The sequence below is a fragment of the Schistocerca gregaria genome, chromosome 1, assembly GCF_023897955.1.
Source record: "Schistocerca gregaria isolate iqSchGreg1 chromosome 1, iqSchGreg1.2, whole genome shotgun sequence".
NCBI classification, from domain to species: domain Eukaryota; kingdom Metazoa; phylum Arthropoda; class Insecta; order Orthoptera; family Acrididae; genus Schistocerca; species Schistocerca gregaria.
Genome location: NC_064920.1, coordinates 356,442,761 through 356,457,704, shown reverse-complemented (window position 1 = coordinate 356,457,704; position 14,944 = coordinate 356,442,761). Strand labels below are relative to the sequence as shown.

The following is a 14,944-nucleotide window of genomic DNA, read 5'->3' as shown; positions in this document are numbered from 1 at the left end:
ATCACTCAAATATTGGGGCAGAAGAGACTACAGTGGTTTGGCCACATCTTTTGAGCTGGTAGATCCCTCGCTAACCATGTTCTCCATTTCCAACCAGCCAGGAGATGGCCAAAGGGACAACCGAGGACACAATGGAAGGATCGGGTACTGGCAATACTCAAAAAAGTGGAGCCGACAACAGTAGAAGATGAGGGTGGGGACCGACAGCAATGAACATCTATCTGCAAGAAAGGTCTCCTATACTGAGATTGTGACTGACTGGCACGTTTGTGTGTGTGTGTGTGTGTGTGTGTGTGTGTGTGTGTGTGTGTGTGTGTGTGTAAACATGTACCTTTGCAAATTTTTATGATGTGCAGTTTGTTGTATTCTATTTATATTGTGGTTGGCACAATTTTTTATTCTGCTGTATGCCTTAAAGGCCTATAAATGAAATAAATGATGACACACACACACACACACACACACACACACACACACACACACACACACCATCGAAAAGTAACATCTATCCACTTTCTGAGGATTTAAGGGTTACCCCGTGCTTTATATGCACCTTTTCAAATCTGACATCACCTGCCCTTGATCAGACTACATGTAATAGGTGAAAATTTACGTACAGTTTTTACGTTTATTCAATAATATTTAGTTCTTGTTTAATCAACATACCATCTCACAGTTTGTTTCAGATTTGATGTTACAGAGATCATTAGCACAGTGATTTGAATATTGTATGTTGGTATCATCAGCAAACATTCCTGGTAGACCTTTCTGAATATTTTGGAGTCAGATCATAGACAAATATAACAACAGAAGTGGGCCAAGTGTGGACACTTAAGCAATGCCCTGTCTTACAATTTGTTCCTTTGATTGCATGCTTCCAAAACTTTTTAAGGTGACTGCAACTCTTTGTATTCTGTCTGTGAGATATGATCTAAACCAGTCATGCACTTTCCACTAATTCCACACTGTAACAGTTTCTCCATACATAACTCCAAGCTGACGATGCCTAAGGGCTCTGTGAGATCAAGTAGTAATCTTGTTGTACACTTTCTGTCACTGAAAGCATTATACACATTTGGAAATGAATATAAGGCCCCAGTTATTGCCAAACTCAAGAGCATTCAATAAATAGTTGCTTTCCAGAAACTTATTATTATGGAAATATCCTGCTTTCTCAAGAACCATTGATACGCTCGATTGGATCAAGATTTGTCTGTTGTCATTGACATCACTCATTTCATCTTTTTAAAGAGATGAACCACTTTAGCTGCCTTGAATTTTTGGAGAGCTGTCCCTACAGAAGGAGCAGTTTATTACAGCTAACAGAGAATAAAACACATGATGGCCAATTTATTTCAGAAGGTAACTAGATACGCCACCAAAACCACATGAGTGAGAGTTTGGTTTCTGCGTTATGTGGGACAACATGCAGAGTAATAAAGAATCTCATCAAATTTATTAAAGTAAGTGTGCTGGTTGAAACAATTTTGCAGGGTCAACACATATCCAGGCTGTTGACTGTAGTACAATAACTCTTACATTCTTCAAACATATTCAACCAGCAGAAAAACACAACAGGTGAATATGTTCCTGTTTACAAGACACTGAATGAAAAGTGGGGCACCAGCTGCCTCATTCTATGTTTCTCAGCACCTTTAAAAATGTTACTGAAGATTTTAGCATGCAAACAAATTCACACTTTTTTACGTTGAGAGGGAAGCAACAATGACAGTGGGAAAAGAGATTGAAAAGTCTCTAGGCATACAAAAAATTTTCATGTACTTCACTACTACAACATGGGGTTCTCAGAACCCTTCTGATGATAACGAACACACTTTACAGCATATTTCTCTATGCTATGTCACTTTATAACTACATTTTCACCTCACACTGGATTTCACATGCATATTTTAGATGTAAAGGTAGGGTAACATAAAAACCTCTGTACCTAGAGAATGGATAAAGATATCAAGCAAATGTTCATACATGTTTGAGATCAGGATATTAGAAATATATTCTAAAAAATATTACACCCATTTGCTGTGGATAGCTGTCCTGGGATCTGTGGCTCAGTTTTGATACTCAGACACCATGTTTTTGGTGTGTGTCTTGATAATGGATAAAGATTTTCGAAAATGGGAAGCTAGCACTTCTAGATAAATGCCTAAATAACATAGCATTAAAATTAGAGCAGTTTGCTGTGGTTATTTATTATTTATATTTCACCTAATATCAGATTTTACATGCATAGGGCAACATTGACCTCTGTATTGTATCTGAGAAATGGATAAAAATATCATGAAAATTTTCAAGGTTATTCAACATCAGGAACTTAGGAACATACCATAAAACTTTCAGCCAACTATGGTTCTTAGCTGTCTTTAAATCTGCAGCTCCATTTAGCCCTTTACTGTAGGATATTGACACTAAGACAATCCATCTGTTGGGTGTACAAATGGTCCCAAGCCTAAAGGCTACACAGAACACTATCACCAATAGAACGGCAGGTATGAGCCCCGGAAAAATCCCCTTTTAATGTGCAGTGTTTTGAAACATACCAGTAAGCATACTGTTGCATGTTTACTGATAAGTGACTTGGGTGCTCTGTGTAAAACATTTGTGTGTTGTTGAGTGTATATGCATCAGCAGACGGACCTGGTAGTGGTTTTGTTGCTTCTCATTTGTGCAACATTTACATCCATAATCTGCAAATAATGGTGAAGAGCAAGGCAGAGGGTACTTTCCATCATACCACACATTAGGGTTCCATTCACTCACAGATTGTGGGAACAATAATTGCCTAAATGCTTCTTCGCACACATTAATTTGTTTAATCTTGTATCATCGGTTCTGTGAAAGAAGTGCATAGTAGAAGGCTTTTTTGAGATTCCTAACCTAATACTGATTCTTGAAACTTTGAAAGTAGGCTTTCATGGGATAGTTGACATCTATCTTCAAATGTCTGACAGTTAAGATTTTTCAGCAATTCTGTGGCACTCTCCCATTGGTCAAACAAATCAGTCACCATTCATGTACCCTTCCTCAAATACAGGGTGTTTCAAAAATGACCGGTATATTTGAAACGGCAATACAAACTAAATGAGCAGCGATAAAAATACACCGTTTGTTGCAATATGCTTGGGACAACAGTACATTTTCAGGCAGACAAACTCTCGAAATTACAATAGTTACAATTGTCAACAACAGATGGCACTGCGGTCTGGGAAACTCTATAGTACGATATTTTCCACATATCCACCATGCATAGAAATAATATGGCGTAGTCTCTGAATGAAATTACCGGAAACCTTTGACAACGTGTCTGGCGGAATGGCTTCACATGCAGATGAGATGTACTGCTTCAGCTGTTCAATTGTTTCTGGATTCTGGCGGTACACCTGGTCTTTCAAGTGTCCCCACAGAAAGAAGTCACAGGGGTTCATGTCTGGCGAATAGGGAGACCAATCCACGCCGCCTCCTGTATGTTTCGGATAGCCCAAAGCAATCACACGATCATCGAAGTATTCATTCAAGAAATTAAAGACGTCGGCCGTGCGATGTGGCCGGGCACCATCTTGCATAAACCACGAGGTGTTCGCAGTGTCGTCTAAGGCAGTTTGTACCGCCACAAATTCACGAAGAATGTCCAGATAGCATGATGCAGTAATCATTTCGGATCTGAAAAATAGGCCAATGATTCCTTTGGAAGAAATGGCGGCCCAGACCAGTACTTTTTGAGGATGCAGGGACGATGGGACTGCAACATGGGGCTTTTCGGTTCTCCATATGCGCCAGTTCTGTTTATTGACGAAGCCGTCCAGGTAAAAATAAGCTTCGTCAGTAAACCAAATGCTGCCCACATGCATATCGCCGTCATCAATCCTGTGCACTATATCGTTAGCGAATGTCTCTCGTGCAGCAATGGTAGCGGCACTGAGGGGTTGCTGCATTTGAATTTTGAATGGATAGAGGTGTAAACTCTGGCGCATGAGACGATACGTGGACGTTGGCATCATTTGGACCGCAGCTGCAACACGGCGAACGGAAACCGAGGCCGCTGTTGGATCACCTGCTGCACTAGCTGCGCGTTGCCCTCTGTGGTTGCCGTACGCAGTCGCCCTACCTTTCCAGCACGTTCATCCGTCACGTTCCCAGTCCGTTGAAATTTTTCAAACAGATCCTTTATTGTATCGCTTTTCGGTCCTTTGGTTACATTAAACCTCCGTTGAAAACTTCGTCTTGTTGCAACAACACTGTGTTCTAGGCGGTGGAATTCCAACACCAGAAAAATACTCTGTTCTAAGGAATAAACCATGTTGTCCACAGCACACTTGCACGTTGTGAACAGCACACGCTCACAGCAGAAAGACAACGTACAGAATAGCGCACCAACAGACTGCGTTGTCTTCTATATCTTTCACATCACTTGCAGCGCCATCTGTTGTTGAAAATTGTAACTACTGTAATTTCGAAAGATTGGCTGCCTGAAAATGTACTGTTGTCCCAAGCATATTGCAACAAACGGTGTATTTTTATCGTTGCTCGTTTAGTTTTTATTGCCGTTTCAAATATACCGGTCATTTTTGAAACACCCTGTAGATTCAGTATCCCTGTTAGATGTATCTGGTATGGGCCCCACACACTTGAGTAGTGCTTCACAATCTCAAGATGGATCACAACAGTGTTTCGTTGTCATCTCCAATGGACTAAAGTGTATCATCTGCTTTACTTATGACTAAGTCTATGTGATCAATTTATATCCTCACAATACGTTATTCCTAGGAATACATATGGGTTGGCTGATTCCAAATGTAATTCATTGGATATTGTGTTTTTTGCTTTGTGAACTGCACAATTTTTCATTTCTCAGTACTTAAAGTAAGTTGCCATCTTCACACTACTTTGAAATTTTGTCCATTTTTGCCAGAATATTTAGGCCGTTTTTTTTTTCAGATGGTACTGCAGTATAAATGACTGGATCACCTGCAAGAAATCTGAGGTTACAATTAATATTATTTATCAACAGAAACTCCAGGTTGTAATATTAACAATGTAAGAAAAATCAAACAATGGAAAATCCAAGTGGAATGTAATAATATTATGAAAAAGAAAGTTGCTACTCACCACATAGTGTAGGTGCTGAGTCGCAGATAGGCACAACAGAAAGACTGTCACAAATAAAGCTTTCGTGAACAACAGAAAACACACACACACACACACACACACACACACACACACACACGAGCACATACGTGTGAGCACATACATGTGCGCACACATGTGCGAGCATACTTGCAAACGCGTGGGTGCGTGGACACACATGTGCGCCTGTCATCTATTGTTGACGAAGGCCTTCACAGCCGAAAGCTTTATTTGTGACAGTCTTTTTGTTGCGCCAACCTGCAACTCAGCACCTCTGGTGTATGGTGAGTAGCAACTTTCATTTTTATAATATTGTTACAATGTAAGAAAAAGAGAGTGTAACATACCATACAGATGACATGTTAAGTTGCACACAGGCACAATTAAAAAGACACTTGCACATTAGCTTTTGGCCACAGTCTTCATCACAAAGAGAAAGAGAAACACACACACCATTTAGTCACACAAACTTAACATGACACCTTTACGGTAAGTAGCAATCTATCTTTCCCTTACGTAATTAATATTATCTGTGAGACTGTTTTCTCCCTACCACAAAATTCTCAATCTAGTCACAGATTTCTTTGGGTACCACATTTGGTCATACTTTTGTTAACAAACATTAAGTTTAGTATTGAGTCAAATGCTATTCTGACACCAAGGAATACTGTATCTACTCAAATGCCTTTATCCATAGCTTCCAGGATGTAATAGAAAAGTGGGATGTGTGATTTCACTTCACATTGGTTGGCATGTCAGAAGTCATTCTATTTGAGTTACCACTTTATGCTTGTGCTCCGAATATGTTACAAGATTCTACAACGTTCTCTGAATGGTGTTTAATGTTTCCCTGGACAATGCAGATATTTTATTAACTTAAAGATGGTTCACTATCGTAAAAAGGTAACTTTATGTGCCTATCACTTCCCTCTTAGAGTAGCATGGAGAGCTGCATCAAACCAGTCTCAGGACTGAAGACCACAACAACAACAGGTACCTTCCTGGATATTTTTTTTAATACCCAGTATTTCAATGCTGAGGCAGCCAAAAACATAGATGAAGTATGTGTTCTGTACCATAACAAAGCTGGAAGTACCTGAAGATGGCTGATAATAGCCAAAACTAGTAACTGCCTATATTATATTGAAAATGCAATAAAATAAACAGCTAGCATCTTTTACCTTGTAATGGAGTGTGAAATGTTCTGGAAGATGAAAGTTGTGTAGACGCTAAGAGGTTTTGGCAGGAGTGAAGTTGCAAGGGATGGAGAGATCATACATCAATAGCTCAATTCGTAGTCCAACATACAATTTTAGTCTACAATTAATTTTCTGTAGTTACTGTGGTCTTCAGTCTGAAGACTGGTTTGATGTAGCTCTCAATGCTAATCTGTCCAGTGTAAGACTCTTGCCTGTTGCATGACTATTACAACTTACATCCATTTGCTGGTTGTTCCATCTATCTCCCTCTAAAACTTTTACCCTCCTCACTTCACTCCATTATGAAATTGATATTTCCTTAATGCTTTAGAATATGTCTTATCAACTCATTCCTTCTTTTAGTCACATTGAGCTACAAATTTCTTTTTTCATCAATTCAATTCAATCATTTAATCTCCCTAGATCTAAGCACTGAATCAGAAATAAATAGCTAGTTTGCAGGTGACACTAGCATCCTTCTTACAGCAAAACTACAAGAGAACTACAATAAAGCTACAGACCACTTAAATTACTGGTTTGATGGAAATTTGCTAATAATAAACATAGCCAAAACAACTTCTCCAAACTTCTGTTTAAGGGGCATAACCTTTGACACCTCTGTGCCAAACTCCAGCAGAATTAAACTCTCAATGCAAACAAAAAATTTTAGGCATATGGCTGTAACATGATTATAAATAGCAGACAAACATAACAAACACAAATGCGACACTGAAGAAAGAACACTACAGCCTATGTTTACTTGCACACTGTCCAAACTGTACACTTTGCCCAGTTCCACAGAATTCTACATTATTGCATTTTATTCTGGGAAGAACAACTGCTAGCTCAGTCATATCTTGACCCATAAAACAGCTATAAGAGAAATTCACAGTGTACCACAACAGATACCTGGAGGCCTCTCTTTCAAAACTCTCTGATCCTTCGACTTTCCTGCATTTGTATTCTGTAAACGCGTGAGTATGTAGAAAGGAATTTAAGAGAGATAAATAAAAACTTTAATAAACATAGTGTGAATCCAGGCAAAAATGTGAACTCCATGTCCAGTCTGTAAGGACATCAGTCTTTAAACCCTCCACTACAAATAGTGCTACACAAATATACGAATCATTCCCCCATTTTCACTGGCTTATAAATCCCTAAGGGTATTCTTACTAGAGCACTGCTTCTATTCAGTCACAGAATCTTTAGACCTTGTGTAAGTACAACAGACTTGAACCAAGAATGTGCAAAAACTGCTACTGATGAGAAAGCAAGATCTAACAGAATTAATTTATCACACACACACACACACACACACACACACACACACAAACACAAACACACACACAAACAACTGTGCATGCTCATGTCCAAATGACATCATGTGTGCGTAAATGACATCCCACAACCTGCAGAGGTTTTCTGGATGAATAAGGAATTTGAATCTATCTGCCAAATCTCCAGCATTTCTCTGTAACACCCCAATTTCTGAGGACTGCATACCCTTCTTTTTTTAATTTGTTCTCCCTGAACTTTAACTCCCTTCCAAATATCTTTTTGGTTTCCTTTACTGCTTGTTCATATGTATTGAATAACACTGGAATAAGCTACAACTCTGTCTCACTCTCTTCTCAACTACTGCTTGCCTTTCAAGCTCTTCTACTCACATTTAACTACAGTCTGGTTCTGTACAGGCTGTAGGTAACCATTCACCACCTGTATTTCATCCCTGCTACCTTCAGACGTTCAAAGACTATATTCCCATAAACATTTTCAGAAACTTTCTCCAAATTCGCAAATGCTGTAAGTGTACGTTTGCCTTCCTTCAGTCTATCTCCTGAAATAAACCATAGGGTCTGTATTGCCTCACATGGAAATTGGAGTTTTTTAATTATTTTTTTTTTAATTTGTTGTATGTTAAGTTCAGAAATTATCTCTCCCACAGCAGTTTAATGCAACTCACAAAAATTCTCGAGAAAATCAACTTTGAAATTCTTCAACCATATTCAATATACTAAAATAAGGTTCATATTTGTTGATTAGCTGTGTGACTCTGTGGCAGAGTGCTTGTTCACTAAGTGGGTGGCCTGAGTTTGATTGTAGGTGCAATCAAATTTTGAAATAAAGGTGCATGCTCTATGATCATTATCGGAAAACATAGAATACATTAAGTCCACAAGAATGGTAATCAATAGATCGAGCCTCATTTTGGTCATTATTTTTTTCAGTTTTTCCATGCAGTTCAAGTACTTATGTCATTTAAAAATAAAATTTATTGAATATGCACTAATTAACACATCTAATTCTTATTTCTAATTCTACATTGCACATGAAAATCCAGTTTTGATTGCAAATAAAAATTCTTAATTACCAATCTTTTATGATTTAACACAAATTGCAAATTAATTTTTTCTGTTTTTTTATATTTTATGTGTCACATAGATGCTCACTAAACACGCCATATGCATGTTTGTTTAAAAATTGGGTTTCACCAGGACTGGAACTCGGGAAGGTGAGCCAAAGGTTGCGTTTCATTGGCAGGACACTTAGAAGATGCAACAAGTCCACTAAAGAGACAGCTTACACTACACTCGTTTGTCCTCTGTTAGAATATTGCTGCACGGTGTGGGATCTTTACCAGGTGGGATTGACGGAGGACATCGAAAGGGTGCAAAAAACGGCAGCTCGTTTTGTATTATCACGTAATAGGGGAGAGTGTGTGGCAGATATGATACGCGAGTTGGGATGGAAGTCATTAAAGCAAAGACTTTTTTGTCGCGGAGAGATCTATTTACGAATGAGAAAATATTTTGTTGAGCCCAACCTACATGGGTAGGAATGATCTTCAAAATAAAATAAGAGAAATCAGAGCTTGAACAGAGAGGTTTAGGTGTTCGTTTTTCCTGCGCGCTGTTCGGGAGTGGAATGGTAGAGAGACAGTATGAGTGTGGTTCGATGAACCCTCTTCCAAGCACTTAAATGTGAATTGCAGAGTAATCATGTAGATGTAGATGTAGATGAGCACTTTAACATATAGCCAAGCTGCTTGTGAAAATAACATCACTTTAGTTTAGCATATTAAAAATGGTCAGAAAAATTCAATGTTGATTTTCTCCAGTATTTCTGAGAATTGCAGTGAACTCCCCAGGGAGAGCTTTTTTTGAGGCCTGTACATCATGAGCTACAAATATAAAAATTTACAAAAATATGATTGCCTTGCAGCCCTCTTGTTAATTCTTTAAGTGTTCTGTCACATTTCTCTCACTTTTCTATTAAATTAATATTAAAATTATAATAATTGCTTAAGTAATTAATTTAAGGACTGTCCAGTACAAGACACAATATGCACAAATTGACAACCTCCACTTAGCTATAGAACTTCTGCCTGTGCCTGCATGTCTTCGTACTTTACATTGAGACAACACTGAGGACAAAGACTTATAGTTTATTTGAGAAGAAAAGATGAGTGTCACCATATCCTGTGTTGTCAAGGATTGTGATCCAATATCGGCATGTTGTCACATATGGAGATGATCTATTCACTGCTTTCACGCATTACTCTGATCGAACTATTTCTGGCACCGATATTGTACTCCTTAATGTTGACATGATATGCTATCATGCTCTCATGTTCTCATCTCCCCTGACAGCTCTTCACTGAGTTATGAAACAATGGCATCTCTGGGTACTCAGGAATGGATGGTATAAACAACTTTCTCTAGTATCTTAGTTACTTATTGTTCATACACTGTTCTACACACACCTTCAAGGCTGAACAACAACATCATTTTTCCTGTGTGTTGCAATTGTTACAAACATTACTGTGGATAATTTAAAAATAAAGAATACATTGACAATTGCAAAGAGTATGGCTATGGGAAGAATAAATAAAGCTTTACATTTCATAACAACACTACACATTTCAAAGCAGGTCTGCACACAAATGTGCTTGTCTGTTTTAAGTTCACTTACATACTTTCCAATGTTCATACGACATAAAAACTTCATTTTTCGTCAAATGGGCTAGTTTCTTTCACAATCATTTAGCATATGTTATCAAACTTACCTTTATAATAGATCCAAGCTCTGATACATACACCTTTTCTGTTTCCAACAGTTCTGTTAGGACATGGCCTTGTTTAATTTTCAAAGTCTCTTGATCATGATTTACTTCATTGTCAGGAGACAGATTTGTGTCATTAGATTCATAAGATTTTACAGGAATCTGCCATGAATCAGAGGGCATATCAATCTAAAAGAGGAAAAAATGCATAAAAATTATACACTCAAAAGTAGAGGAACACAGTTTTATAATTTGATGTTTAATATTACCATTACATTCATTCACTCATTCATTCATACATACATACATGTTCCATAAATCTCATTATGAAAGAGGGCCTTCAGTGACATGGAATGACTAAAATTACACATTGACAGCATCAGCTACATCTTTAAAGTATATTTACACTATTGTCAGAAAGTAGCACAAAGACACATACTGTATTGTTACAGAGAATGATTTCATTCTAGAAAATTTTCCTGGTGTTTGTACTGAAGTAAGTTTGTTTCAAATAATACAATCTGAGCCCAAAATGTATCATTCTAGAATACGAATGTGAAAATAAAGAGGCAAAAAGCAGTGGAAAAACTGTCTACGTGCACAAAGTTCTCAACATTGCACAGAAATGCACATCCACCATAAAATTCACTAGGAGAAAGTTCACATTTTCGTACTTATATCCACTTAATTAATTCTATCTACATAAAATAAAATCTGAACAACTTGCTCAATGTAACATCAAGCTCCGAACACTTTAACTATAAATTTGCAATACCAATTAATTCCCCCCCCCCCCCTCGCTCTCTCTGTAAAACACACACACACACACACACACACACACACACACACACACACACACACACACACACACGGCCACTATCATCTCTGATTGCTAAGGATCAAGCTGGAGTGAGCAATGAGGGTACAGAAGATGTGTGGGGTGCACATGGGGAGGAATGGCAGTGTAGGGGAGGGGGAAGATGCTAGTGCAACCTTTGAAAGTGTACAGAGTCATGTTTTAGGAACTGGACATGGCTGAGAGGTACAGCATCAGAGTAATGTGCTTGGGGGGGGGGAGGGGGGGGGGACAATGGAAAAGGCAGAGAAGTAGAAGGGAAAGGACTTAAGGACTTATATGTGTGTTGGCAGGATAAAGGCCATAGATAGTACTGAAGTGGAAGTAGGAAAGGGGTAAGCAGCTGGAGGACAGGGACTAGTGAAGGCCGAGGCCAGGTGCATTATGGGAACAAAAGACAAAAGATATGTTTCTGGGAGAGTTACCAACCGAGCAAAAACAGAAAAACTGGTGCTGGTATGAGGATTTCATATGGAACAGGCTGCGAAGCAGTCATTAAAGTGAAGCACATCATCTCGGGTGCCATGCTCAGCAACTGGGTGGTCCAGCAGCTGTCTCATGTCCAGGAAGGAAAGATGGGGGGAAGGTGGGTGGGGGGTGGCAGCAGTACACTTATATGGCAAGAGGTGAGAACATGTAATGAACACAGATGCATGTGAACACTTTGGCGGTGCATGTGTTACGGTTGGGGAAACAATGTTGTGTAGGCATACTGCTCTTCAAATCTTTGAATATAGTACACTCATAGGCCAATGTTACTGTGACACTGTACACCTTCCCCATCTGTGTCTCCTAAAGAGTGCATTTAGTTGCTTATCTATATTAATGTTCCACAGAAGCACCACAGGGCTTTGCCCATCTGACTTCTAATATGGCTTTATGATATTTAGAGGAATAGCTTTTGTAGTTTACCTAAATCATGTTTGCGTGTCTGCCTGTTTTGTCTGTAACTGTTATGCCCTGAATTCTCTGGTTAATGTTGATATTGGACGCATGTCTGTAGCTTCAGGATAATGGGATCTTAACTGATTTATTAGTTGGTGGGTCGAGGTAGGTGCCTTTTCATAGAGTTTTTCTGATTTTCTTTTAATATAGGTATAGATGGGTCTCCTGCCATGGACCAAAATTCCGATCCATATAACATACTTGGCGGTATAACTGCCTTGCATAATCTAAGTTTCGTTTCTATGCTGAGTCCTCCACCTTTTAAGAGTGGGTACAGTTGGATGAAAGCAGTGTAGCCTCTACCTCTGGATCTGTTTATCTGCTTTGCGAAGGTTAAGCGTTTGTCTAGTTCAAGGCAGAGGTATGTAGCTGAGCCGCTCCATTCTGTTTCCTTTTCAGCTACAAAAATACATCTGTACTTTTTTTTTTTGGGGGGGGGGGGAGAGGATCAGTTGATGGTAAACATGACTGCTATGGAATTTTCAGGATGTATCTTTATTTTCCAAATATTGCACCATTTTACGATTTTGTCCAAGTGCTCCTGCAGCTTTTTTGTTATGAAATTGGGGTTGCTGCAACTCCTGTAAATCATCGTGTAATCGGCATACAGCACTATCTCACCTCCTGCCAACTTTGGCACGTCGTTTGTGTATAGCGAGTATAATACGGGGGCAAGAACTGAGCCCTGCGGAACTCCTGCCACAGTGCCCCTGATCGCACTTACATGTTTGCCACATCTGACGTGGTACTGCCTCCCCGCCAGAAACGAGTCAATCATGTTGATGATATGTTCTGGAATGCATAAGTGGGATAACTTGTATATTAAGCCATCATGCTAGACTATGTCAAATGCTTTCTCAATATCAAGAAAGACTGCTCCGGTGCTGTGTTTCCGGTCTCTCGCCCTGCATGTGTGTTCCACCAGGTGCAGGGATTGATGGAGGGTGCTATGTTCAGGACGGAATCCAAACTGTTCAGGGATGATTGTGTTATTGTCTCATAGGAATTTGGATAGGAATCTGAGGATCAGGCACTCCAGTACTTTCCCGAGAAAGCACAGGAGTGAAATGGGTCTATAGTTTTGTGGAAGGATAAGGTTCTTATTGGGTTTAGGTAGGGTTACGACCTGAGCAGTTTTCCAGGCTTTTGGGAAGTAGGTTAAGGAAAAGCACTGGTTGTATAGTGTGGTGAGGTAAGTGATTGCGTTGGGAGGCAGGTGTTTTAGGCATGGGACACAGACATTGTAAGGATCGGGGGATTTGTTATTCCCTAAGTGCCTGACGTAGGCACACACAAATCAATCGGAAACAGGAATAAATTCTGTATCTGGCCTTTCTTGCCTTAATTGAGCCACTCGTCCAGTTATTGTTTCTTCCTGCCAGTCACTCTCGTCATCTTCAATTATGTGAGTACAGAATTGTGACTCTAACGATGTCGCCAGTAATTCTGCCTCATCCTCATCGTCGTATACTAGCCCATTTGTACCTCGGAGTGGCCTGTCTACCCTGGGAGTAGCCTTCTGCGCTTTTGCGATTTTTCATACTCGGTTCATGTCTTGTTCTGCATTACTAAGTTTCTCTACCCAGCAGAGGACTCTGTGCTGTATCAGTCTTTCCTTAACCTGGGCTTCAAGCTGTCTAAGCATGCGATGATCAGCAGGATTGCGATAGCGTTGCCAATCCCTCCTCACGCGCCACCTTGCGACTATCAGCTCCCAGATATCAGGAGGCAGGTCCTTGGCGCCAGGCTTGATGGCTAGCCTGGCACTTGTCTCTCGAGCACAGGTCTGGAGGACGTTTGTGAAATACTCTACTTGTGTGTGCACCTCCCTCTCATTCCGCATTTGCAGAATGTCCTCCAGCTGTTATCCTACCAGGGCGGTATATTGTTCCCAGTTAATTTGATATGTTGTGTTTGCCATCCTCCAGATTGTGTCTTCTACATTGGCACATTCCAGTACAACTGGGTTGTGGTTTGAGTTCAGCTCGTGATGGACTGTTGGCACAACCCTCCAAGGCAGGCCCCTCCACGAGAAGTCATCTAGGATGTCCGGTGCATGGTCGGGGTTGTAGGTGATGTGAGCAGGCTCCTCGGGAGCAATTATTCCCACTTGGGGATTGCTCTCGATAAACCTTCTCAATCTCTAGCCTCCAGCATTTCTCATGTTGCAACCCCAGTCCACACTTTTGGAGTTCAGGTCCCTTGCTATTATGACTCTTTGTCCGATTTCTATCAGGTGTTGAAGGTCCTGCTTGCTGAAGTTGATATGCGGGGGTTTATATGCCGATACTATTTTAACTATGTAGTTACTGACTTTTAATTCGATGACGGTCACCTCGACCGTGGCCAGATTTGGCATTTCAATCATCTGGTGACAAATCCTCAGCTTCACAAGGACGGTGACTAGTCCGCCTGCACGGTCTTGCCTATCAAGCCTGTGCACGGAATAATTTCGCACCTTCAATCGAACGACTGGCTTTAGATGCGACTCCTGAATGCAGGCTATATCTATGGTGTGACGATCTAGGAATGATTGTAACTGTGGGATCTTTGAGGATATGCCATCTGCATTCCATGTTAACATTTTGAACTCTGTAGTACTGTTATGGTTCATAACAGAAGAGTGTCATAGCTGCTTCATCAATTACTATCATTTTTGCGTATCTATCTTTCGCGGCTCGGACTCTTGCTATGGTTTCTTTCACTTTTTGTAACACTGCTCCCAGGTTTATCCCCACA

The 14,944-nt window shown here is 40.0% G+C and overlaps 1 protein-coding gene across 2 annotated transcripts in view; it reads right to left on the bottom strand.

Moving 5' to 3' along the window:
• The window catches only part of LOC126345620 (guanine nucleotide exchange factor DBS-like), a 350,102-nt gene that overhangs the window by 60,875 nt on the left and 274,283 nt on the right, over nt 1–14,944 (bottom strand). For both annotated transcript variants that reach the window (XM_050002115.1, XM_050002117.1), the window contains exon 14: nt 10,408–10,593. In XM_050002115.1, the coding sequence (XP_049858072.1) occupies nt 10,408–10,593 (186 nt within the window). The remainder of the gene's footprint in view (nt 1–10,407; nt 10,594–14,944) is intronic.